At 44.5% G+C, this 26,902-nt stretch overlaps 1 protein-coding gene across 1 annotated transcript in view; it reads left to right on the plus strand.

The window, feature by feature from the left end:
• Positions 1-19,938, plus strand: part of myt1b (myelin transcription factor 1b) — a 30,859-nt gene extending 10,921 nt beyond the window's left edge. Inside the window, exons 5-23 of the mRNA XM_071918692.2 lie at positions 728-989; positions 1,074-1,179; positions 1,694-2,926; positions 4,740-4,874; positions 5,816-5,906; positions 6,223-6,339; positions 9,668-9,882; positions 10,408-10,604; positions 13,360-13,620; positions 14,495-14,649; positions 14,797-14,859; positions 15,281-15,349; positions 15,888-15,950; positions 16,380-16,463; positions 17,158-17,382; positions 18,283-18,374; positions 18,797-18,900; positions 19,438-19,581; positions 19,781-19,938. Of these exons, the coding sequence (XP_071774793.2) occupies positions 728-989; positions 1,074-1,179; positions 1,694-2,926; positions 4,740-4,874; positions 5,816-5,906; positions 6,223-6,339; positions 9,668-9,882; positions 10,408-10,604; positions 13,360-13,620; positions 14,495-14,649; positions 14,797-14,859; positions 15,281-15,349; positions 15,888-15,950; positions 16,380-16,463; positions 17,158-17,382; positions 18,283-18,374; positions 18,797-18,900; positions 19,438-19,581; positions 19,781-19,924 (3,760 nt within the window). The 3' untranslated portion in view covers positions 19,925-19,938. The remainder of the gene's footprint in view (positions 1-727; positions 990-1,073; positions 1,180-1,693; positions 2,927-4,739; positions 4,875-5,815; positions 5,907-6,222; positions 6,340-9,667; positions 9,883-10,407; positions 10,605-13,359; positions 13,621-14,494; positions 14,650-14,796; positions 14,860-15,280; positions 15,350-15,887; positions 15,951-16,379; positions 16,464-17,157; positions 17,383-18,282; positions 18,375-18,796; positions 18,901-19,437; positions 19,582-19,780) is intronic.
• Positions 19,939-26,902: the final 6,964 nt, after the last annotated feature.

Genomic DNA, 26,902 nt, shown 5'->3' on the forward strand with positions numbered 1-26,902 from the left:
GAGATGCCATTCCTCCCGGTCATGTGCAGCTGCTGTAGCTCCCCTCTCCCCTCCCTCGCCCCCTCAGAGACCCTGCAAGACCCGGGGCAGCTCACTGGCTTGTGACTTCTTCTTTATTGGGGGGCAGATATTAGCTATCTGTTTACACGTGTATTCGTTCAGCGGGCAATTTCAGATGCACTTTGTTTATAGATTGTCCCTCAATCTCCCTCTGCCTCTCCCAGGTGAGAGTAAGAGGGGAGTTTATTGGATTTCACCCTCCGCTGCCTCGCCCGCCGCCTCGCGCTCGCCTGCTCCCTGCGTGTTGTTCATTAAACGTTCCAGTCAATTGGCTGAGATTGGTTGTGATGTCTGAGTGAGCGAGCATGGCGCCCCCCTCAGGGCATTTGTGTTCACTCATACGCTCAGCGGAAAGCGCCCGCTCCATCCCGCTCCACGTCAAAATGCTCCCACACACCCCCCACACCTCCTCCACCATGCCACTTAAACTCACTCATGGATACTGATGAGGTGCACGATTTCTTTTATTGGACATGTCGGAATATGCCTGTTGTGTTTTGGGGCGGGGGGGGGGGTTGTTTGTGTGTTTGTGATTTCCAGTTACAACCCCGTTTGTTATTCAAGACGATGTTCCTCTGCTTTTCTACCTTTGCGCTCTCTTTCACGATTATTCCTCCCTCATCCGTCTGTCTCTTCTTTCTTCCCTCTCTCTCTTTCTCTCCATCAGTGTGCTGGGCTGCCCCATAGCCAGAAAGCGCCGTCTAGAGGAAGTGGAGGCGGAGCAGGAACAGGAACAGGACCAGGAAACAGAGCAGCCCGCCTCCAAGAGGAAGTCCCACCCCCTGAAACTGGCCCTGGATGAAGGCTTCAGCGCGGAGAGCGATGCCAGCAGCGAGGCCGAGGGAGAGGGGGAGAAGGAAGGAGAGAAAGGAGGAGAGGAGGAGGAGGCCAAGCAGCAGGAGGAGGGGGAGGAGGAGAGGGAGGCAGCTGTAGAGAGACAGGCAGAGGAGGAGAGAGAGGAGGTGACAGGAGGCCTGATGGAGGCGGGGCAGACACACGGAGAGGAAGAGGAGGCACAGAGCCAACAGAAGCAGAGGAATGAAGAGGAAGAGGAGAGGGAGGTGGAAGAAGAAACATATCAGAGGGAGGAGAGCACATCTGCAGCTGATGCTGATGAAGGTAGGCATGATAGATAAACCCAACATTCAAGCATAAACGAGTTGGAAGACAATTTTCTATGGCCTGAGACAAATCATATTAACAACGGTCATCTTTGCCTCCTCTTTGTTGGCGAGGAAAACTTTTCCACAGCTGAACTTTTGGGCGTTTTTTTTGTGTCAGCAGATTTGCTAGCATCGCTTTATGTCCCATCTATTGCTGAAACATCATTTTCAAAGTGGTTGCTAGTGGTGTGAAGGTAGAGATATAAAATGAGATCACAGAGAGGTGAGGTGGCCCATCTTAATCCACTTTATAGTTGCCCTACAAAACAAAAAACAGAAATATTTGACATGAAAACTGTCACAGCAGCAGGCCGTGTTTCATCGTTAGTTTACATCCAGTGACTTGGCAGGCAGGAAGGTGATGACAGTGATACTAGAGATACTGCTGACAACAGCTTTAGCTCACTGCGTGACTCACTGTCTGCTCTGTGTCACCACTCTGACCTCCTCGTCTTTGTCTGTGTCCACAGAGGAGGAGTACATGATCGCGGAGCCTGAGCTCGGCGCAGCGCCGCCTGCCGCCGAGGAGGGTGAGTCTCCCTCTCGGCGGGCGGAGGAGGTGGCCAACTCTCTCCTGCACCTCGGCAGAGTCTCGCACTCCAACGCCGACACCGACACCGACGCTCCGAGTGCGGCCATTCAGCAGCCTGTTGCCATGGAGACAGAGGAGGATGTCGCCGTGGCAGCCGAACAGGGTGAAGAGGAACAAGAAGAGCGGGAGGGGGAAATGAATGAGGGAGAAGAGGAGGAGGAGGAGGAGGTGGGAGACAGAGTTCAAGTCATGGGAGAGTCATCTGTTCTGCAGAAGGAGGCAGCTGAAGTGGAGGAAGAGGAGGAGGAGGAGGAGCTGGAGGAGGAGGAAGAGGAGGATGAGCGCGAAGATAGGAGCAAGCATGTGAGACAGGAGGACTTGAACCGGCAGTATCTCACTGAAGAGGCCCGTCGTCGACAGATCAAGGACGAGGAGGAGGAGGAAGAAGACGAGGAGGAAGAGATGGGAGCGCCAGCACAGCAGAGACAGGACATCCCAGAAGAAGAAGAGGAGGAGGAGGAGGAGGAGGAGGAAGACAAAGAGCACGACAAGGAGGTGAACCACGTTCTGCCCACTTCTGATGTGCCAACTGCCGTCCGCACCATCACCAGCACCGCAGCAGCTCAGGGAACGCACATCAAGACTGAAGACCACAGGGTCAGCCCTCTGGAGAACTACAGCACCAACAGAGCCAGTCCGCTTGAGAAATACAACGCCCATAAAGCGAGCCCGCTTCAGCACTACAAGGCCAGCCCTCCTTTAAGCTACAGCTCCCACAGGGTCAGTCCGCTGGAGGACTACTTCCCCATCCCCCGGGGAGAGAGCTACAAACTCCACAAGGCCTCGTCCTCGGCCTCGCCCGACGTCATCGAGGTGCGCTCCGACAAGTCCGAGGAGAAGGACTTCGACGACGAGGACGGCGACGACGAGCGCGACGACGAGGACAGCCTGTCCCAGCGCTCGACGGTGACGGACGAGTCGGAGATGTTCGACATGACCCGAGGGAACCTGGGGCTGCTGGAGCAGGCCATCGCCCTGAAGGCGGAGCAGGTGAAGCCGGCGGGGCCCAGAGAGCTGCTCCGCACCCCAGATATCCACCACCAGCGATACTTCACCATGGATGACAGGCCCAAGCACCTGGACGCCATGCGCAAGAGCTACTTCAGCAAAGGTAGGACAGGTTAAAAAACAGCAGGAGGCCAACAGAGTCCCAACATCTACTGTGTTTAAATATAGAATTTAAATATAGAATTTTACACAAGAATTATTGGGCGCATTTGACCATACTGAGGTACGCACAGCTTAGAGAACAGTATGTGCAGGTACAGTATAGTTTGGGAGCAAAACAGACACTAAACCAATTCAACCAATCCAGGAGTCATGTACTGGACATAATGTTGGGAGCACAGTGTGTAATATCAGAGTACATTGGTACAAATAAACACAGTGTACCAAATAAACAGCGATGAGTCACGGAGCTCTGTTTAGATCATCCTTTCTCCGCTCTGATGGGGATGAAGTGGCTCCGGCTCAATAGACTTCCATGACGAGAGGAGAGGAAGTGCTTGAAGAGAGAGTGAGAAAGGACAACAGCGAGAGAGCGGGAACACAAGAGAGAGACGACAACTTACGCGAGAGAAATAGGAAGAGAGCAAGAACGGCGAGAGAGAGAGAGAGGGAGAGAAAAGAAAGAGCGCGAGCTGTTCCACAATCAGCGGTGAAGTGCTTGTTTATGTGCTACATTTGTTTGGGCCGTGTATTTCACACTGGCACATTGCCCACTTGTCATGCTACTCACACTATAACAGTAGTGCGATTACATGCCTGGTAGTGCTGCCCTCTCCTTGGCCTCCACTCCCTCCTGTGGCGACGTTCCTGTTCTGCTCAACACTAATTAGGAGCTGCATGTCTCGTTAACATTCAATTTGAAGGCCAATAGAGCATCACGCCGCCTTCTTTCGCCGTCCTCGCGCTCCTTTCCCCCCCCTCTCCAGCGCTATCGATATTGGCCGTCCTACCTCCGCTAGTGGCGGGGAGGATAGAGCAGCTTTAATTGTGTGTAAATTATAGTGGCATGATTTACTCCTGATGTATTTCCACCGTTCTTCTGGCCGAGATCCAAACAAGATCGCTGACAGTGTCGGAAAAGTGTAGCGAGGGGGATTAAAATGATTAAACCGCACAGGATAAATAGGTGCATATTTGTTCAGTTTAACTTCGAAAAAAGCTATAATTTCTCGCACATTTGATCGTGTTTAATCCCTGATAACATTTACGGAAATACACAAATCGCATTAACACTAATGCATAAAACACCTTGCACATTTGCAGAAATACATAAAACATGAGGAACAGATACAGATGGCTATGCTTTTGTACAGTTGTCTGAAATATGTCTAGATTTCATGCTCAGTCGAGCAGACTGTCTGACAGTGTTAACCACTTGCCTTTGTCCTCCCTATTCATCCCTCCTTCCCCTCCTTTCTTATCTCTCCATCCTCCTTTCTGTACTTCTTATCCCTCCGTCCTCCTCTCCTCTCCTCTCCTCCTCCCATTCCCACTTCCCTCCCTCGCTCCCTCCTCTCGTATCTCTCTGTCTGTGCCTCTCTCATCCATCCTCCCCCTTTCTCCCTCTTTTTCATCTCTCTCCCACTTTTTCTCCTCTCCCTCCCTCGTCTCTTATCGCCCTTTCCCTTCTTCTTTACCCCTTTCATCCACCCCTCTCTCCCCCTTCTTTCATCTCTGTGCCCCTGTACCCCTTCCTCTTCTTATTTCCTCCCCTCCCTCTCCCGTCTGATCTTTCTCTCTTTCTGTACCTCTCTCGGCCCTCCCTCTCTTCCGTGTTTCATCTCGCCTCCTTTCTCTCTCCTTTGCCTCCTTAACCCCCCCCCCCCTCCCATCGCCGTCTCCTCCTACTCCCTCGACCCTCTCATCCCTCTCTCCTCCCTTCTCCCCTTCTATCCTTCTACCCCGCCCTCATCCAGAGAGCAGCAGGCCAGAGAAGAGGGAGATCAAGTGCCCCACCCCGGGGTGTGATGGGACGGGTCATGTGACCGGTCTTTACCCCCACCACCGCAGCCTGTCAGGCTGTCCGCACAAGGACAGGATCCCCCCGGAGAGTGAGTTTTCTTCAGCTGCTTTGAAGACGAAAATAAGCATGGAAAGAGGAAAAAAAGGAAAGAAAAAACGATAAAAAAGGGCAATCTAACAATGATAGAAACCCATCCCTGCTTCCTCTCCTCGCTGGAGAGGCAGCACAGTATATTCACTTAACGTGCAGATCGTGCTCTCATAAATACTTAAAGAAGAGTAAGCAATACATTGTGGCTGTAAAAACTCCATCTAGCCGTTCTCTGCCTATACCACTGATAATGGTCAACGATAAAACTCTTTTCCTGTGCTGTGCTAATGGCAGATGTGAGTCACAGCAGATTACTCATACCAAGTTCTATTTTCATGAGGTTTCTAAGAGTTGGGGTGCTGATCTAGGATGACTGGTCAGGTCATGCAGTCTTCAGCATGACTTTAAAGGCAATCAAGCCTTAAATTGGGCCTCGTATGCGTCAGATACACACAGGCCATCCAAGTACTTGCAGGGCACAGCTAATTCTTACCATTTTTACATTCTGTTGACAGGGGGGGCAGTCAAATATGTAAAAGCTGACAGGACAAAACATTTGGATTGGGTTCACTAGAAATACGCGGATGGGAATGTACAGTATGAGTGTGCCTCCCGCTAGCGTGTTTTTCCCGCTCAGCCCCACCTCTCCATGTGAATCTATATAAAGATGCTTCATACATACACATCAGATCCTCTTTTACGGCAGCCATGATGACAGCTCTGTTGACTGTGGTTCCATTCCCCGCTATTCTCGTCTCCGGATGGGGTTCATTTAATATTCCTCCTGGGATTTACATTTAAATGAGAGAAGTGTTGTTTTAAATATAGTGGATACTCTCTTTTACCGCAGCCCATTGATTTTGTAATTGTGTGTGCGTCCGTGCGTGTGTGTGTGTGTGTGCGTGTGTGTGTGTGCAAACACAATATCCTTCTCCTCAGTTCTGGCCATGCATGAGAATGTGCTCAAGTGTCCAACTCCCGGCTGCACTGGTCAGGGCCATGTTAACAGCAATCGCAACACACACCGCAGGTATATATATATGTATATAGTGTCTGTGTCTCTGTGTGTGTGTGTGTGTGAGAGAGAGAGAGAGAGAGAGAGAGAGAGCGAGCATTCGTGCATGCCTATATCTGCGTTTGTGTGTGTTTGAGCGTGTGGGTGTGTGTGCATTTCTGCATTTGAGTGTGTGATATATGTGTATATCCCTGTGTATATTAGCTGGCTCACATATTCATGTATGCAGGATAGCAGATGTGTCAGTCCACATCAGTTTGATGCAGATCTACATGGTCAGCAACATGCTCGCCTTTAATATTCATCTTTCCTCTCCTCCTCATCCCTCTAGTCTTTCTGGATGCCCCATCGCTGCTGCAGAGAAGCTGTCCAAGGGCCACGATAAGCAGCATCTCCCTCAGCCAATCAGCGAGCACCTCAAAGGAAGTCCCAACGACAGAGTTTTAAGGTGGGGAAGGAGAAGAGCTTGGGTTGTAGACTTCAATTTCATGGCATAGATACATATATTTTTTGGACATTTCTGCTGTATTAGATGAGATAAATTGGCGAGTGACAGTAAACATGGGAGATTGGAGCAAGAGTGGGTATGCCATGCAAAAAGACACAATGTCAGGAATACATGGTGTGTTGCTTACATTACTGATCCACACTGGAAAAGAAAATATGCTGTCATCCCTCTGTCACTTGAAACCACCTTAACAACAGTGCTGTGCATCATGGTGAACCTTTCACCTACATTATGCATGTCTCCTCTAATTCAAGACACACAGCTGAGTCCTTGTCAAGGTTAGCCACAGTAGTACTGAGCCACATAGTAGCCACAGAGACAATCCTGACCTTGGTTACTCTGCCCCTCACGAGAGGTGGAGCTGGGCTGCGATTGGCTGAATAACCAGGAAGTCTCGAAGCGCACAGTCTGGCTGTATAATCATTGCTGTCTTAGTGGTGTCACTTCAAACACTGAGGTCTCTCCATCTCCATTCATCTACTCAACCGGCCGGCCACCCTGATCACGGCCAAAAGAATGATAATTAACACAAACCAGACACTGGTATTATGCTAAGTACACACTCTCCCTCATTGGTATTTTAATTAATAATGCAGCCGATAAGCTAATTATGCAAGTTATAGGGGCATTGTGGGGGATAGGAAAAATAATTGCTTTCCTTGAGGAAAACCTCATCAGTGGTCCGACAAAGCGTCAAGGATTAAAACATAATAAGGCTCGCCTTGTTTTTCTACCCCTATTGTTATTAAAATGAGCTTGCCTGTCTGTTCTGTATGGAGAACGCAGCAGAAGTCACTAAGTATTCCACATGCAATCCGTGTCCTAATGGAGCTCATGTTGAATAAATAAAACGAAAAAATCCCCCCGTGATCAATGGTAGAAAGCAGGGTAGAAGCTTTTACTGTCAAGAAAACCCTCCTTCAGCCTGCCTCTGTTTGTTTGTGTGTGTGAGTGTGTGTGTGTGTGTGTGTGAGTGAGTGAGTGCACATCTGTTGTGCCACTGTTTGAAGCCCCCACCAACAGCAGTGTGACTACAGGCCGGGTCATACAGCTTATTAATGAACGTATGGCAACAGAGCAGAGGCCGTGATATGTGGTTCTACACACAGGACGGAGAGAGAGAGTGTGTGTGTGTGTGTGTGTGTGTGTGTGTGCGTGCCTGTGTGTGTGTGTGTGTGTGTGTGTGTGTGTGGGAGGAGGGGGCTCAGAGATAAGGAGAGGGAGAGAGCAAAAAGTAGTAGGAAGGTGACTCCAACTCCTCTATCCCTCCCAGGACATCCCCCCCAACCCCCACCCCCCCAACCCACACCCCCCCACCCCCCCACCCACACACACACACACCCACCCACACACACATTAGGACCCTCCCTGTCTCCGACTCTCTTTCGCTCACTCTCTTCCTCCTTCTCCTTTCGCTCTCTTCCTCTCTCTTTCACCCCTCCCTTCTTCTTTCTTTTGCCCTCTCTCCTCTGTCTAAATCCTCTCTCTCTCTCTTTCTCTACCCCCCTCACCCCCCTACACACCCCCCCTCCTGGTCTATCAGTGGATTTACGCCAACAGGTCTGACAAAAGCCCAGGCTCTCCAGGAAAACGAGAGGGCTTAAAGCTCATAAATTCCATGCTGTACAACATGCAAATGTGCCCTCTGCTGATAAGAGAGCTTTTAATCCTGCTGCACTCCTGCTAAGTACACTGTTGCCCCCTCTCCTACTATTTCTCTGTCACTCTACCTCGCTCTCTCACTCTCATTCTCTTTCTCTCTCTCTCTCTCTCTCTCTCTCTCTCTCTCTCTATTTGCCACTTTTTTTCTTATTGTGCGACCCTTTATTGCATCAATTCTCTTTTCTTCCCCATCCACCTCTACTCTACTCTGCTCTACTCTACTCTGCTCTACTCTACTACTCTCTACTCTACTCTACTCTACTACTCTCTACTACTCTATTCTACTCTACTACTCTCTACTCTACTCTACTCTACTACTCTCTACTACTCTATTCTTCTCTACTACTCTCTACTACTCTACTCTACTACTCTACTCTACTCTACTACTCTCTACTACTCTACTCTACTACTCTACTCTACTCTACTACTCTCTACTACTCTATTCTACTCTACTACTCTCTACTACTCTATTCTACTCTACTCTACTACTCTCTACTCTACTCTACTCTACTACTCTCTACTACTCTATTCTTCTCTACTACTCTCTACTACTCTACTCTACTACTCTACTCTACTCTACTACTCTCTACTACTCTACTCTACTACTCTACTCTACTCTACTACTCTCTACTACTCTATTCTACTCTACTACTCTCTACTACTCTATTCTACTCTACTCTACTACTCTCTACTACTCTATTCTACTCTACTCTACTACTCTCTACTATTCTCTACTCTACTCTACTCTACTACTCTCTACTACTCTCTACTCTACTTTTTTCTACTCTACTTTACTCTACTCTACTCTACTCTACTTTTATCTACTCTACTTTACTCTACTCTACTACTCTCTACTCTACTTTACTCTACTCTACACTACTACTCTCTACTACTCTATACTCTACTCTACTTTTCTCTACTCTACTTTACTCTACTCTACTTTTATCTACTCTACTTTACTCTACTCTACTACTCTCTACTACTCTCTACTCTACTTTACTCTACTCTACTACTCTCTACTACTCTCTACTCTACTCTACTCTACTCTCTTCTACTTTACTCTACTTGACTATACTCTACTTGATGATACTCTGCTCTCTACTCTATTCTACTCTACTACTCTCTGCTACTCTCTACTCTTGTCTACTCTACTACTCTCTACTACTCTATACTCTACTACTCTCTACTACTCTCTACTCTACTCTCTTCTACTCTACTCTCTTCTACTCTACTCTACTTGACTCTACTCTACTCTACTCTACTCTCTTCTACTCTACTATACTCTACTCTACTCTACTCTACTTGACTCTACTCTACTCTACTCTACTCTATTCTACTCTAGTTTACTCTCTTCTACTCTACTCTACTCTCTTCTACTTTACTCTACTCTACTTGACTCTACTCTACTCTCTTCTACTCTACTCTACTCTACTCTAGTTTACTCTCTTCTACTCTACCCTCTTCTACTTTACTCTACTCTACTTTGCCCTATTCTGCTCTGCTTTATCCTACCTCACCTTTACTATCCCACCCTTTTTTCTCCTTGCCTTCCTCCCTCCACCCTTTCATCATCTAATTTCTCCCTCTCCCCCTCTCTCCCCCGCAGGCCCATGTGTTTTGTGAAGCAGCTGGAGGTGCCCCAGTACGGCAACTACCGGCCCAACATGGTGCCCACCACGCCGCGCGCCAACCTGGCCAGGGAGCTGGAGAAGTACTCCAAGGTGTCCTTCGATTATGCAAGCTTCGACGTTCAAGTGTTTGGGAAGCGTGTGCTTGCTCCAAAGATGCCCACCAGCGAAACCTCACCCAAAGCCTTCAAAAGTAAGAGGAAGAGGAAGTCCTTTTGTGTGGTTCTAACTGGGAAGTAAATAAAAGTGCTGCTAAAGGTGCTGTTGTTGTCAAAAGTATAGTATAGTATGTATCCTGAAAGTGGACTGGAGAAAGGCCAGTCATAGAGTATGTGGCACTAAAGCTGGCCGTTCACTTTTATATTATGCATTTTTAAAAATATTTTTCATCCATTCTTTTCTTCTCAGTATGTTCTATACTTGCCAATGTAACACACCCTACATGCTGTATATTCATGTTTTTTAATATTTCTTTCATTCATTTTTACTTAGCGTGTTCTAGTTTTTTAATTGTCGGTTGCAATATGTTTCATACCCCACATTCTGCTCTATTCTTATTTATATCCTATTTCTCCCTTTTGCTACATCCTATTATTCGCTGCTGCTGCAACGACCCAATTTCCCTGGGGGATCATTAAAGTTTTATCTGATCTAACATGAAGGGATTGGTGGTGGATTTGACGCGTCCCGTAAACGCCGTCTTTTTGTCCTCCCGCAGCTAAGCCCTCGTTCCCCAAGTCCTCGTCGCCCAGCCTGAGTCTCCACGGTTACGGGAAGAGCTCGTCCTCCTCTTCCTCGGCCTACGACTACTCCCACGACGCCGAGGCCGCTCACATGGCCGCCACCGCCATCCTCAACCTGTCCACGCGCTGCTGGGAGAAGCCTGAGAACCTCAGCACCAAACACCACCACAAGGTAAAGGCAGGAACTCACATTAGAGTGTATATCATAACTATGGGTTGGATAGGGATGGAGGGGTCAGAGGTGACGCTAAAACAACAAGCCAGCATGCCATAAATCAAACTGATAAACCATCACCTTGCTTGAGCAACCTGCCACTGTGCTTTGAATAAAATATTTAATTAGATAAATGGGTAGGCTTCCCTCCAAAGCTCATGCCAGTGGGCTTCAGCACTCCACACATTCGAGTCCAGGCCTTTTAAACAATGCCAGTGCCAAAACCCTTCATTATTTTTCATTGTTCAGTTTTTTTTTCAGTATTTCAGTATTTTTTATTCCATCTCTCTCCTCTCGTGGTTTTTTCAGTGGTCGTCAGATACAACTTTATAAAAAGACACCCAAATAATCTTCATTTATATTTAAAAAACACTTTCAGTTTTACAAACCACATATTGACATTTACCAAGGATTGTAAATGTCAGTTGCAGCTTTATAATTGTGGCCCAGATAATACAAATTTATGGTTTACAAATCATTTGTTAATTATTTCCAAATACTTAAGTATTTAAAAGTGTTTCACACGGACATAACGAATGATTAACAAAGTGTTAAGTAAGGCAATCAAAATCATTGATTTAATTTCTTAACGGTATAATATATTAATGAGTAAGTGATCATTGTCATGTCATTAATTAAAATCTACACTATATAATTTACTGTTAATTATACTAACAATGTAAGAAATTAACCCATCATCAGTTAGTTGTTAGGTAATCATTAAATGATAGTTAATAAATATTAAATCATCATTTATTAGTGATGGTTGTTGTAAAGTGCTATCCTGTTTTTCTTCCCATAATGCTCGGGGAAAGAGAGATTGAATAAACTGATTGTAGTGAATTGATTGAAACATTGGAGGCCACAGCTAGGGAGATGAGAGGAGAGAGTGGTGGGTAAGCCTCTCCTCTCCTCTCCTCTCCTCTCCTTTCCTCTCCTCTCCTCTCCTCCTCTCCTCCTCTCCTCTCCTCTCCTGTCCTCCCCTCTCTACTTGCCTCATTTTTTTCCTCCTCAGCCCATCAACTCGGCATGAATATATCATCAGGAGGCATTGGCTTACAGCAACAGGATGGTGTTGAGATGCAGTTGCATCACCTCTCCCCTCCTCTTTCATCCTTTCATCCCTCCATCCCACACACTTTTCATGTTGTTATTGAATTTGGCTGACTGCCAGTTCCCTGGATTACTTTTCCACCAGGTAGCCTTTTTTCATTATCTGCCGGACGGATCTCCCACTCTCTTTCTCCACCCCCGTCACTCTCTTTCATTTTCTTTCACTTCCCTTTCTTTCTCTCTCTATCTTCTTCTCTCCCTCCCGATGTATGTCTCACTGTTTCTCTCTCACTGTCTCTGTCTCCCCTCTCTCTATACCTCTCTGTTGCTCTCTCACTCTCTCTCCACTCCCTCTTCTCTTCCCTCTCTGTGCACAGGAGGTGTAATTGGAGCACCACTTTCCCCCATATTGTGATTTTTAAAAGCTTTTTGCCTCACCGAGGAGAGAGTGACTGCTTCATCATTTTTCGATTTCCTGACACGGTTTTAGGGGGATAAAAAGTGAAGATTAATGTCTCTGGCAGCACAGCAAGGCAAGGTGTTGATCAACAAGGCACTGATCCAGGAACAGGCCTTAGCAGCCCGGTATTACGGCGCAGATCAACCGGGGCCTGATCTGGAATCAGACGCAGAGGCGGTGGAAGTACAATATTGAAACATTGGAACACTGAGCTTATCAACCGGGGACATTTCTGGGATCAGTTCCCATTTTCTCTCCTCCTCTCCTACCCCTCGCTTTGATTTTTCTGGCCCTTGACCAGCCCATATGAGCGCCATTTTAGCTGAATGCTGAAAACATGGCCCGCTTCACCCTTCTGCTTCTGTTCACCTGCCAACACTATAATAGAGCGTGGATAGATGAACTGTGCTGTTGGCGCTGTTGGCAAAGTATGGCCAGAGTACATTAGATATTATTACTAGCATGCTTAACAAAGGCAGGTGCTGCATTGAGCTCATATGCACTCTGTGTATAATATATTGCAAAAGTGCATTACACCGTTGTGTGTATCAACTACAGGATGCTAGAGGCTTTTCTATATGACCAAAGTGATGTAAGATGGACGGCATCCTCTTGTAAGCACAAATTATTAAATGCATCCCCCTGTTAACGAGAGATTTGAGGGGTGAAATTGCAAAAAATTCATCAGTTCCCCACAAGAATGATTTGTTTCATCTAAATCGCCCACCGCCTGTGACTGTGAGCACTGTAAGTTTCATGAAGTCGTGAGACAGGAGTGTGTGTGTGTGTCTGTTAATGTATGCGTAATGCTGCAACAGAATCTTGTCAAGAGGGTAATTAAAATCATCACCATCATCATCCTACAGGACTGCCTCTCATATACGTTGAAGTGCACCGGAGAAGCTGGCAAAAGCTATTTATATTTGTACATGCTTAATTGGATATATTACCTACTAAGCCATCCACATCAATTTTCTCCCAATTACCACTTCCTACCCCTGCTACAGGTATCATTGCTCAGCTCTGTTGCCATAAAATCATGTCTGTTTATCTCTCCTCAATGGTGTCAAAGAGATCAGATGCCGTTTAAAAGAAACTTATTGAGCCAAGACTGCTGGTAGTATGAAAAGCTGATGATGCCATGCAGCCTGACTGTAATCCCGACTATAAAAGTAACCCCATCGTATGTCTTCTCTCAAGGAAATGGACATCGAGGTGGACGAGAACGGCACCCTGGACCTGAGTATGAAGAAGCCCATCAAGCGCGAGGGCAGCCTGTCCGGCGCCAGCCCCGGGGTTCGGTCCCCGGACCCCTCCTCCTCCTCCTCTTCCTCCCTCCACCACGGCGGAAGCAGCGGGATGACGTCGCCGCACCACGGCCACGCCTACAAGCAGGAGGAGTGGGAGGGGCCTCTGGACTACACCAAGCCCAACCGCCAGCGGGAGGAGGAGATGGACGAGGTCAGTCACTAATCAGAGATACATGTATGTTGTAGGCTGTGAGTACTGCTGTGCCAGTGTTTGACCAGACTGGGTGCACACCAAGGTAGAAACACTTGGACAGTATTTCCTATGATGGTATTCACAGAGGAAGTAAATAACAACAGAAAATTCCCCCTTGGCTTTCTGAATATAAAAAACCCTGAATTGTTTATATTTCTTTGTCTTTCCCTAATCCCCTAGCCTTATTTCCTATCCCCCTTTTCCTCCTTCTATTATTCATTTATCTCACCGAAATGAGAGTTACTGTACAGTTAAAACATTGCGCACTGCATCAGAGGTGGTGTGTCAGGTGCATTGCACCATCCTGGCTTTGGCGTATGCTAATTTTTACTCCTTTGAACTTTTTCAAAAGAAATACAAAGGGCCTTGAATATTAATTTTTGATGAGGACACTCTCTGCATTTGGAAGCATCACTTGTCTACAAAGAATTTAAAAAAAATGGGATGAGAGTAGAGACTCTGGGTGTGTGCACACAGTAGTTTCCAAAGTTCCAAAGTTCCTTTTCTTGGATACAAACATGCAGAGGATAGACTAGGACAGATAGACCATACAAGCCCATTCACCCAAAAAAGGCATCCCAAAAAATAAATACAATCCACACCACAACACATGACAATAATTTACATAATAAGACCTTCACCAGGCAGCCTGATGAAGGTCTTATTGACCAAAACGTTGCATTAAAGTGTCATGCAAGTGTAGACGGTGTGCAGGATTCTATTTCTTTCTCAACGTTTTTGGTTTTTGTCCTATGCACCTGTCACTCAAAGACTTTTAGGTGTGCAAAAATTATTTTTTCTTTAATAATTTACATCCTCTCATCCTCTTCAGATGGAGCACACCGGCCAGTCGTTCGCCTCGTCCGACCCGGAGGACTGTGACATGATGCAGGACTGTCTGGAGGAGAGGAAGTACCCGGGAGAGGTCACGACCCCGAGCTTCAAAGTCAAGTTCCAGCCCAAGGACAGCAAGAAAGAGCTGCTCCTGTAAGTGAACGGGACAAAGGAGAAGGACAGAGACTCAGTATTTACCCAGGCGTGTTCTTATTCACTGATCCTTCCTGTGTCCTCTCTCTCTCTGTCTCTTTCCTCCTCTATGTCTCTCTCTTCCCTTCTTTGTCTCTCCTCCTCCAGGTGTCCTACCCCTGGTTGTGATGGCAGTGGCCACATCACTGGAAACTATGCATCTCATCGCAGGTACACACTAAAGCAGACTTTAGATGCACTTTATTTAAATTCTCATATGAAATGTTAGCTCTATTCAGACTATTCTGTTGCTCACTCTGCACCTGAGTCCAGAATCGGGCACACCACAACTATTTCAAATATTTTATTTGATCCTGACATGCCAGAGGCAATAATGTAGCGTGAGCGTGGAGAGCAAAGGCGGTCAACCACTTTGATATGCATCAGTAATTTACTTCCTTGCCGTCTGTCCTCTTCTTCCTAAATGACCTTGGTATGCCTTGCATTCTTGATTTCCCTTCACTCACTTCTTCTTTCTCCTCCTCTCTCCTCTCAATCCCCTCACACTCCTCGCTTCCTCGCCCCCTTTTTTCCTCGCCCCCCTCTCTTCTTCCGCCCGCCCTCCTCTCTTTCTCTCCTCCCTCTCCTTCAGTCTGTCTGGGTGTCCTCTCGCTGATAAGAGCCTTCGGTCCCTCATGGCGGCCCACACTGCTGAACTCAAGTATGTCTGCTCTACACCTTCGCTGCCTTTTCACTGCCACTTCAATGCGCTGCTACTGACACCGCCAAACGCCACAATGCTGTATTCTGCTGACGCTCACTTACCTATTGTTGCCGTCTGCTGCCTCTGCTGCTGCTGCATCCGTCATGGTGTTTTCTCTGACTCTGGCTGTGTTCGCTTTCAGTTCAATCACTTCATGTAAATGTGAAATGGAACTGCAAATCGCATCGTATTCACAGCACTTTTTCCTTGACAGTATCTTTATCGTTAGATCTAGACAGATATAAGCACCGTTTTTATGGCAAAGAGCCTGAATAGATTGAATTGAATGTGAATCAACCCCAGCGTTACACGCGATGAGTGAATGGAAAAATGAGCAAATTAATAAATGGACCATTTCTTTCATCTGCATAATGCTTTTTTTTCATGAAGATTAAATGTCCCTCTGTTCCCCACTATGAAACATCTACTATATCATTTATTCCCTGGTAATGTTAGCCTGGCATTAAATGTTAAACATTGCTCCGCCATTTCCCAGATGTCCTACTCCGGGATGTGACGGCTCAGGTCATATCACAGGAAACTACACCTCCCACAGAAGGTAACAAATGAAAACACACACAAATACACACACACACACACACACACACACACACACATAAACACACACACACACACACACACACACACACACACACACACACGGCCAGAGAAGTCTAGAGACAGATCATACTAGTATTAGACAAGGGCCACATACTCACACATTTCCACACCTTTCCATAATCTAATTTTTGGCCGTATTTGGAAATAGTCTTTTACTTGCCATTTCAATTCATTTTCTTCTTTGTGGAATTGACTGAAAAGGCTACTTGGCTCAGTATTGATATCGCTTTTTTGTATCTTTTTCTTCCTTATAATGTTCCTTGCCTCTGTCCAACAATGACTATACCAGCAGCACCACATAAAGGTGACATCTTGTTGAAGAGCTTTTCCAACCCTATGTTATCAACTCCATACTTTCTGTTTTCAGTCTGTCTGGGTGCCCGCGTGCCAAGAAAAGTGGAATTAAAACAACTCCTACCAAGGACAACCAGGAGGACTCCGAGCTCTTAAAGTTCGTACCGCTCAGAAAGCCATAATGTCTGCTTTTAGCGAGACTGACGGTAAAAGTAAAATGCAATAAAAAAAAAAAGAGAGAGAGGAAAGTCACTCTGAATCATATGCAGAGGCAGTGACCTGCCCCCCTAATTGAATCAAACAATCAGTCCCCTACTCATGGGAAATTACACTTATCTGCAGATACTGACTCCTTTGACTGTAGTTCATGGTAGAGTATCGCAGCGTAGATTGCCAATACATCAGAAATATATGGGCTTCATCTTGCATTTGCACAAATTGCGGTTAAGTCAACAGCATGTTGATAACAGCTTGTGCTATACTTTAGTGTTTGTGTTGTGCCGACTTAACAACTCTGGCCTCAGTAATATTACTCACTGCATATTACAGTAATATATCAAACACAGACCCAAAAAAATTATTTTGGTCCAGTAGAAAAACTGTATTACATTATTGATGTAGCATTCTTCAAAGTGACATGTATAACTTCAGCTTTTGTTATAATATTCTCAACTTTCTCTACATTCCATTGCTTTGGATTCTTCTTGTCTAACCCCTGCGCCTTCTGTTTCTCCATTTCTTTGCTTCAACACTTTTCTTCCCTCTCCGCTCCCCTCCTCCTCTCGCGCCTTCCCTCCGTCCCTCCTTCCTCTGTTCCTTCCCTTGGTTCCTTTGCTTTCCTCTACCCCCAGCAGATGCCCCGTGCCAGGCTGCGACAGCCTGGGCCACATCAGCGGGAAGTACGCCACCCACCGCAGCGCCTACGGGTGCCCGCTGGCGGCCCGCAGACAGAAGGAGGGTCTCATGAACGGCACGCCCTTCAACTGGAAGGCCTTCAAGACGGAGGGGCCCACCTGTCCCACCCCGGGGTGTGACGGCTCCGGACACGCCAACGGGAGCTTCCTCACACACCGCAGGTAAGATTGATTTTAGTGATCTAATTTTTCTGTGTTCTAACCAGTTGCTTAAAGTATGAATTGATATGCAAAATGGGTTGTGAGCCTGTTTCTGGTGGGTCTCCAAATGAGAAGGATAGCAGTGTGTTGGAAAACTTGGTTTGAAAGGTAGACAAAATTATGCAATTCAAATCCTGTACTGAAAAGTTCAAGGAACTGTCAAGTGCTTTTGTATTCAACACATTCATTCAAGTCACAAGGAAATGGCATTTCAATGGTGCCTTGCTTCCATATATTTGACATATTTCCAGGATGTTGGGGTGGGATATAATGTGGAGAGGGACTGTTCAAAAGTGAGCAGGTTGGACCAAAAAGTGTCTTAGTGCTTTGTGCATAATCTTGAGCTGTCACAAATTCCATATTCTTCACAATTCATAAATTCCAGCCACAGGGACACGACCATGGTGTCTTAGGAAAAGGAAACCCACAGAATGCACCATTGTACCATGTTGCCACTCATATCACTTTGAAAGTGAAGTTTTGTGAAGTTGCAGTGTTTATTTGATGGGAGTGGAGAAATGTTCAAAAATCAAAGTGATAGTATTGTTGGTTTTATGGATGGAACCATTTGAAATACAGCATTTTCCGGGAACTAAAAGTTCAACTGTGAATGTAAATATTTTGGCATTTATTGTTAAAACGGTGTACGTTGTGATATGGAAAATTAGCAAACAAGGTGAAAAAGTCATTTTTCATTTCATTGTGACAGTTATTTTAACATACAGTCCACTACAAGTTACAGAATGTCTGTTTAGATACAGTGTAAAATACAGTGTAAGATGTAATGTAACACATGACTGTACATGGCCTCAGGGTAAGTCACAGCACAGTAACCCTGCCTCTGTGTCATGGTGTCTGCAGCCTCTCAGGATGCCCCAGAGCCTCGTTCGCCAAGAAGAAGACCAAGTTCCCCGGAGACGAATACCTGAGCACCAAGTTCAGAGCCAGTGATGGTGAGTGGTGATGGGAAAGTAAATCAGTGGAGTGTATGTAGGCTTGTGTGTGTAAGTGGTGTGCGTACGTGTGTGCATCTTTATAAAAAAATCATAACTTTTGTTTATAGAGCACTTATCAAAACACTGACACAAAGTGCTTTACAGGACAGATAAAAAATGACAGCAAAAAATAAAACCACAAACATGACCAATAAATAGGGAAGAAAGAATAAAAACATTTATCAGTCTGGTGAATGTTGGGTCAGCTAGTGAAATGGAACAAAATTAGTGTACAGGGAGGGTTAGGAATAAGATTATGCTTCTTAAATATACCAACATACTAACAAAACCAATACACCTTATTCTATTCTATTCTATTCTATTCTATTCTATTCTATTCTATTCTATTCTGTTCTGTTCTATTCTATTCTGTTCTTTAGTTCTGGACAATGATGAGGACATCAAGCAGCTCAACAGGGAGATCAACGACCTCAACGAGTCCAACAATGAAATGGAGGCTGACATGGTTAACCTGCAGACTCAGGTGTGTGTGTGCTTCTCTTTTTGTCTCACTTTATGTTAGAAACTATGGATCAAGTGCTAATATGTTTTAAAGAGTCTAGGTTCCAGACCTTATTTACTCAATTTTGTATCCTGAGCCTAACATGCTGAAGAACATGTTTAGGAGCCTTTGATTTTTACTTCACATACCCCTTAAAACATTTACTTACCTGCTTCAAAACCTTAAAATGATAGTGTCACTCCTGAAAACACGATAATGGAAAAATAATGCAACCCAATTACCAGTATCACATATTTGATATTTGATCGCAATTTCAGTTTCTAGATGCAGAATCAGTATTATATGATGCAAACACTGAGAGCTTTTCACTAACCTTATGCCTAAAGTGGCACTATTGCAGAAGAGCCTTTACGCTGGATCTATCCTGCATTAGCACTATAGGATTTTCCAATACTTCTTCTTCTGGGTGGGGCAACAGTGAAACAAGAGACTGTGATGCTCTCCACTGCTGTGAATGCCTTGTCATGTTGAGCTAACGCTGGCCGCTGTGCGCTGCAGATCTCCTCCATGGAGAAGAACCTGAAAAACATCGAGCACGAGAACAAGATGATCGAGGAGCAGAACGAGGCTCTGTTCATGGAGCTGTCGGGCCTCAGCCACGCTCTGATCCGCAGCCTGGCCAACATACGCCTGCCACACATGGTGAGCACACACACACACACACACACACACACACACAGGGCTGGACATACTCACACACGCTCACATACACCCTCACAAGCCGACAGAAACATCCATTCATTCCATATGAGATGAATCATTCTCGTGCATTGACAAGCCCATAGCCGTTGGTGTTGCTCCTGTTCTCAGTGGAGATTGGTTGTCGTTTTTTGCACCACAGCAGGAGCCAATCACGGAGCAGAACTTCGACAGCTACGTGAGCACCCTGACTGACATGTACACCAACAAGGACTGCTTCCAGAGCCCCGAGAACAAGGCTCTGCTGGAGAGCATCAACAAGGCCGTGAAGGGCATCAAGGTCTGAGCCTCGGCGCGGCGAGGGAAAAAACGTCCGAAACGAGCGAGGAGCGTTAACAGAGGAACGGGGTGAGGGAGGAGAGGGGGTGTTGGAAAAAAAAAAAACTCGACAATGTATTGAAAGAGAATTCAAATACAAAAAAATAAAGGGCATTCAGGTTATCTAAATAAACGGCAACTTAAAAAAAAAAAAAAAAAAATTCAACCCAGGGAGCACTCTGTTTAAAGAAGACGACAAAAAGTGACGCGGACCAAAATCCACACCATGCTGCTGCTGGGATTGGACAGGAGGCGGGAAGAGGAAGACGAGAACCAAATCCTTCAGTGGGAATGGATGGAGAAGAAGAATACTGATATCTATATATCCGGGGGGGGGGGGGGGCGGGGGGTTTCATTTGCTGTGTGTTTACCTGTTGTCTCTTTTGTGTCCTTAACCGTTTTTGGGGGACGGGGGGTGTCGCTGTTGTATCGCCGTTTTTGCGCTTTGGACCAGCTGAAGAGGAGGAGGAGTGGGGGTTTCGCTAACAGGAGGGTGTGAGGGCGCGCCGCTGGGCCGCGTGCAGAGGAAGACGCAGGGGTCAGTTGTGTCTGCTCACTCTCGTCCCGGCTCCAGCGGAACTCGGAGACTCTCGGCGCCGTCCTGTAGCATTCGACGTGGCGAGTGTGTGCGTGCCTGTGTGCTCTCTGACCGACGACCACGCACCCCCAGCAATATGGAAGCATACACTGAACTGGGTCGGTGTTTGCTTTGTGTTATTACTGCGGCGAGATGTCAACAGCGCGAGGTTGACTCAGTTCAGCGGGGCAAGTTCCTCAAGCAAGGTCACGATACTCCGGTTTCTCTCCTTCAGAAGAAACGGTGCAGGTTGCCTGGTATCGATTCTTAATGGGACAACTGATATCATGTAGAGAGCAGCAGATAAAGCCTTCTTCTTTTTGTTCCTTTTTTTGAACTGAAATGAGAATAGTCATAGTGTGCACACATTTCAACTCCAGTTAGTCATATCAATAGTATTTATCAACATAGAAATTGCACTTCATTTCAATGAATAGTTTTGTGGTACGATAATTATTGTTATATATTGATTATTTAAATTTGTGAACTCTTAAATTGTAATTTATTGCCATTTATGTTATCAATGTTTATTTATTTGAATCAATCTATTTATTATTAACTTTGTTTTGTAACACAAAAAAAAAAATGCATCTCTACTGATTACCATGGTCAAAGTGATTTCAGGAGTCTTACGTCGATATTTTAAAAAGCTATATAGAAAACTGACCACACTTATTTTCTTTTGAATACTTTTTAAGAACATTTTTAAGTGCAGATATTTTATAACTGATAAAGTTTTGATAATTTTATAAAAAGTTTTTTTTTTTTTTTTGTTGGTTGTTATTGTTTTCTCCCTTTGTTTATGTTCTTTCTGTTACTGGTACATTCAGAAACCCACTGCTGAAAAAAAAGAAAGTATGTATTTATTATTTATTTAATATGAAAGAAATTGACTGTGATATGGTTGTATATTTATTTTGTTATTTATGTGCGTGATGTGACGGCTGAGTCTGAGTAGTCTTAAAAATCCATTGCTAATATTTAAATAAAGAAAAAAAAAAAATCAATACAAAACTGTTTGATTACTTAGGCTTACCTAGACATACCAGCAGTTCCCCTTAGGGAGTGTAAAAGCAAAATAACCAACAAAAGCAATCACTGTTCTGTTGGTATCTGGTCTCTGTGTGTGTCAGCCATCTTGTGTTTGCTTTTGTCAGGTGAAATAAGACCAAGAAAAGAAAAACAAATGACACGGTTCAAAAATGTTACCTCTCCCAAGCGCTTTGTAGCGGCCAGCACTGGCTCACCCAAAACCTCTGTAATGTACCATAGACGTTAAAGTAATGCCTTTTGATGAATTCTATTTATCTCTTTTATTGAGTTTTCCTTTTGTTTTTGATTTCACGAGCAAATGGTACATATATAGAGCTCTATTCCAGCAATGTTTTAGGCTGGATGAATGGGTCTAAAACACACACACACACACACACACATACACACACACACACACACACACACTGACATATCCAACCCTCAAGGATAGGATGGCCTCCTTTGACAAACTTATATCAGATAAGCATATACACCCTTGTAGCCTTACTCTAGATTTTAATTTTTTGATGCACAAAGTGCCACTAAAAACCCTCACTTTCTTTCCTGATTCTTCGCATTCTGCAATGTAACAATGTCTGGTCCCGGGAAGACCACGGCATCAAGAGAGTGGTGATTGTTTCAGATGCCTTTATTTCTCTGCCAAGATGGCCATAAGTACACTATATATACATTCTGTATAAATAGAATTTAAAGATGCTATATATATGAATATAAACATACATATATTTTTCCAGTGTAATTGTTGACTTGCTCTTCTTCTTCTCTTGTATTAGCTTATCAGAGGATCACTAGCTGTCTAGAAGAGATGGGAGAGGCGTTATCAATAGGAGGCAGTTACACCTTATATAATATCACTAAGACCTGCTCAACTGTGGCTTTAAACATACCGTTCAGTCAAGCTAAAGGCAAGTAGGCATTGTTGATGATACAGTACAATACTTTGGAAAATGTTTTTCTAGGTTTCCTTTTTTTCTTTGGATTTGTCTGTCCTTGATCCAGAAAATGTTGAAAACATCTACTGTATGTTGTACTACTGAATCTGAAAAATGACTGTCAATTTGAAACTAGGTGGTTGGCTCTTTGTTCCTAAGTGTCATGTGAGTTCATGTACAGTAAAAGATGATGCCTCTGAATAATGTTCTGCACATAGTGTTCGGCTACATAGTGCAGTTATTGTATTGTTATGGTAAGGCCGGCTCGCTGTGAGCTGATTCTCTCTCATGCTGACTCTTGAAACAAGCAGACAGGAGACTTTAGTGTAACCTGCCTTTGAGTGATCCGTTGCAGCTACTGTGGTGTACAGTACGATGCCCTTGTGTAACTCTGATGTCAAAGGCATGTTGTAAATGTGCTTTTAGCCAATGTAGAATGAAACTCCTTTGTGCACTTTCTGAATAACCATTGAAAATGCCAGCATTTGAGTCTCGACTTGTAAGAACCCAATAGATCACGGCCAATAGCAAGTAACATTTTATTCACCCCCACTGGAGGGAGCGTTACAGAACATTGTTAGACTTGTTTGTTGATGTTCAATGTAAAAAAAAAATACAAAAAACACACTGTACATTATGTCAGATAGAGAAATCTCTTTGATTCGGGGGTTGGTTCTCGACTCAACCCGCGCTGTCAAAGCATGCAAGTGTATAAATAGGAAGTGATACTTTCTTTTTCCAAACGAAACACTTTGACCAAACCAAAAGAGATTGACAGGAAGCAGAGTTTGGTTCTCAGGTGACTGGAGAGAGCTGCTAAAGCAGAACAGAGCAATGCCATAGGCCAGCCAGTCAGCTGAGGCTAGAGGCGATAGCAGCGGCTGGATCAAGGCCTCGTGTGAAATGAGATGAGTGTGTGGGAGTGGGAGATTGATTTGCCAGGCTACACAATCTCCCTCTTGGTTTTAGGAGGAGGCGTTTGTTGCATAAATATGTGTCCATCACTCAAAAGAATGTCAAAGTCTTTTATGACTTTTAAACCCTCCCCCCCTTTATGTCTTGTGTAACCTTTCCTCAGGAAGGATGATTTTGATGCATTTGATTAACAAAGTAGCGTATTCTTCCTCTCTTGAAATGCACGAGCATACTACCCAAGAGTATTAAGACTGTGAATATTCTCCTAACTTATTTGATATGGCATGACCCCTTTTAAACTGCTTGATGAAATTGTCTACTGAGGTATGTAAATGGAATTACACTAAGACCATGAAAGCAGAACATTTTCCAAAATGTCAGCTGAGAAAGTAAACGCAGCCTATGGTTGATCCCGTGCCCACGCACAATATGTATTCTTCTTTACATAAAAGCCCTGAGTGATGGAGCGAGGGGTTTTATTGTTCTCAGCAACAAAGTGCATTGAAAAAGAAAACTGGTCAGTGCAGTGCAGTTTCCCTAAAACATCTGGAGTTAAAACGGAGCGAAACAAAGCCCAGTCCAAACTCTGCTGTGTTTAAGAGGAGGGAGGCACACTCTTGCATCCTGGTGTCATTTCAGTTACAGCTGAAATGTGCGCTTGCCAATAACAGGATGAGCCACACTTAAAACGCACACACCACATAGAAAATGCGAAATAACGAACATTCTTTAGAAAGAAAGAGTGGCACTTTTCATCAAGCTGAGCAAAACCAAAAGCCAAAAGCGCCCCCCCCCAACCCCTGCCCCCCCCCCCACCCTCTTAGTTAGCTACTGTAGTTTCAAGCTGTGTGGTCTTATCATGTGTGCCTTTCTCACTCCACTCATTTCAAACTAAGGTATGTTTACACTTGGCAAACCTGGTTCAAATCCTGCTTAAGAACACTTGGTCTGGATCTAGATCTCTTAACCAATAGGTTCCTACGAGGGGAAAAGGGGGGCGGGTGGGTTACTATGTATCGGGAAGTAAAGTAAATGTGTCTTTTACACGCAGGTAGAGCATATGACTTTTGCCATGGTGACGCTACCGTTTTGTTACAGAGACGCAAAACATCAAGGTGTTGTTAGGGTAAAGAAACTGTGATCTAATTCTGTCGATTCAGGTACCAAACTGCATGGACAGTGTCTGTGAAGGAATATGAAGAACATCACCATCCTAGATAATGCATCAGTGTGCAGGGCATTATTTTGAAACAAGTGGAAGTCTCTGTACATATTTGTATCAAGAAGAAACAGTGTTATTGTTGTTGTATTGAAGACAAGTTGAAAATGGTTAAAAAAAAAAGAAAAAAAAAAGAATAAATAGAGTTTGTGATGAAAAAAAAAAAAATCCACAGCCAAGGGTTGTCCTGCTAGCACATTTTTACAGAGATGAGCTATTTTTACTGGTGATTTTCTAGGCATTGATATTGATATCCTTTTGAAAAAGTACAAAACTTCCAAAATTACAAGCACTTCCACAACGATAGATTGTATGGTAATTTTTGTTACTTTTGTAGAGGTGGTTGTTCCTTTGCTACTGCACCGTTTTGTAAAGTGGGACAGGCCTTGGCTGTGTGTCCTCGGGGTCTCCTGTTTTTTTTCTTTGGGAAGTAAAACGCTGTAGATGGGCCGATTTTGTGACTGTGTGTTTGTGTACTTGTGTACATGTTCCCCTGTTCCTGTGTCAGTGTTATAAAAACCAGAGAAGTGATGTCAGTTATTGTGGGGGTATGAACCATTTTAAATGTTCTCTATGAAAAACACAAATAAAGAATCATAGACAAGTATGCCTCTGTCTCTTCAGTGTGTGTGTGTGTGTGTGTGTGTGTATTAATCCTGTGTTGCTGTGACTCCAGGTCTCGCGAGAAAGCGAGCTGGGAGGCGGTGTATAAGTATATCATATCCATTGACGTGTGAATGGCCAAGCAGTCAGATAAGATATACTGCCTCCTTGACTGCTGAACAAAATGGGGGACTTTAGTGTACTGTTAACATACAGTTACATGTTGCTTTTATGTTGAAGAGCACTGACATCTGCTGGACCATCTCGTATCTACAAGCTCTGCAGGCTCAGTGGCTGCACCACACACACATGAAAGGTCAGACGTGCAGCATCTATCATGCAGCGTACCTCTGGAGCTTTCTAAACATAGGCGGAAACACACACTGACAACTATGACCTTTTACTGGGTGGCTTTTTGCTGACTGTGTTCAGGCTGCACACTGTTTGAGCGATGATTACTTTTTTAATGACTCCTGCTGGTTAAAGCAAACATCATTAGGTGGTAGAGCAGAGAGCAAGACATGAACTTTTGTCAAAGTATAGCTAAAATTAAATAAATAAAGTTGATGTCATCATTATTAAAGCCTAACTGGCACACTAAAGTACTGTATTAAAGTATTAAAGTAAGTACTGTCACTGCCAAGCATCTTGCTGGAGGATCTACTCTAAGAGTATATAGCTTAGTGTCTTTGAGAAGTTTGAAGCTACATATGCCACCAAGTGGAGAGTGTAGTTGTATATTTGTGAGTATATTTGTATAGTAGAAATTGGCTACACGGGACAGTTCATTAAAAAAATCCTAATAATAATCATGAAACAGTTTGTCAAGTGTTCATAATGAGAAATCATTGACTGCTATGCTGTAAAGCATCCATAAGAGCCAATATTCAATTTTAATTGGAAGAAATGTCACTCTTTTTAACAGTTATCTGGCTAGCTGGTTAACACTGCTTAGGCTATTTAGGTCTGTAGCCGACTAGGGAGAGAACAGGCTCAGGTTTACTGGTGGTGAGCAGTGGATATTCTCCTTAAGTTTTGGACTTTTTTTTTATTGATATAAACTAATACAGGTGAATTCTAATGTGCAATAATCTGATGACACCAATGCCTGTACTAGATTCAGGTCAATGGCCCTACTGACCCAATGAAGGCCTAGAAGAACAGAAAAACACAATGACTACCAAAGCATATTCAAAGCGTTCAGCTCGTTATAATTAGTTGTATTGTAACTCTGTGGTCAGAGCATAGACTGTTAAGAGCTAGAACAAAAAAATGAGCATTCATACAACAGATAGTTCCGGGTCTCAGTCCTGGTAGGCCGAGTCACGTTGTACGCTATGGTAAAATACCCGAACACCTCAGACCCACTGAGACCGCATAATTCAGATATTCATGCGCTAACCGAAAATCACCACTCACTATGTGTTGCATACTACGTTGTTAAGCCACTGCTGAAGAACTATAAGGCTTAACAAGCTTGACGGAAGATATTTAACTACTATTGCTATTTAATAATAAAATATTAAACATTAAATACGTATTAACATTTCCGTTCTGTTTTTATTAATAACGACCTCTTAGTTTGAGTGTCAGTTTCTAAATGTAGGCCATGTCTGAGCGTTATTTTGCGTATATTACGTATGACGT

The sequence above is a fragment of the Centroberyx gerrardi genome, chromosome 14 (assembly GCF_048128805.1).
Source record: "Centroberyx gerrardi isolate f3 chromosome 14, fCenGer3.hap1.cur.20231027, whole genome shotgun sequence".
NCBI classification, from domain to species: Eukaryota; Metazoa; Chordata; class Actinopteri; order Beryciformes; family Berycidae; genus Centroberyx; species Centroberyx gerrardi.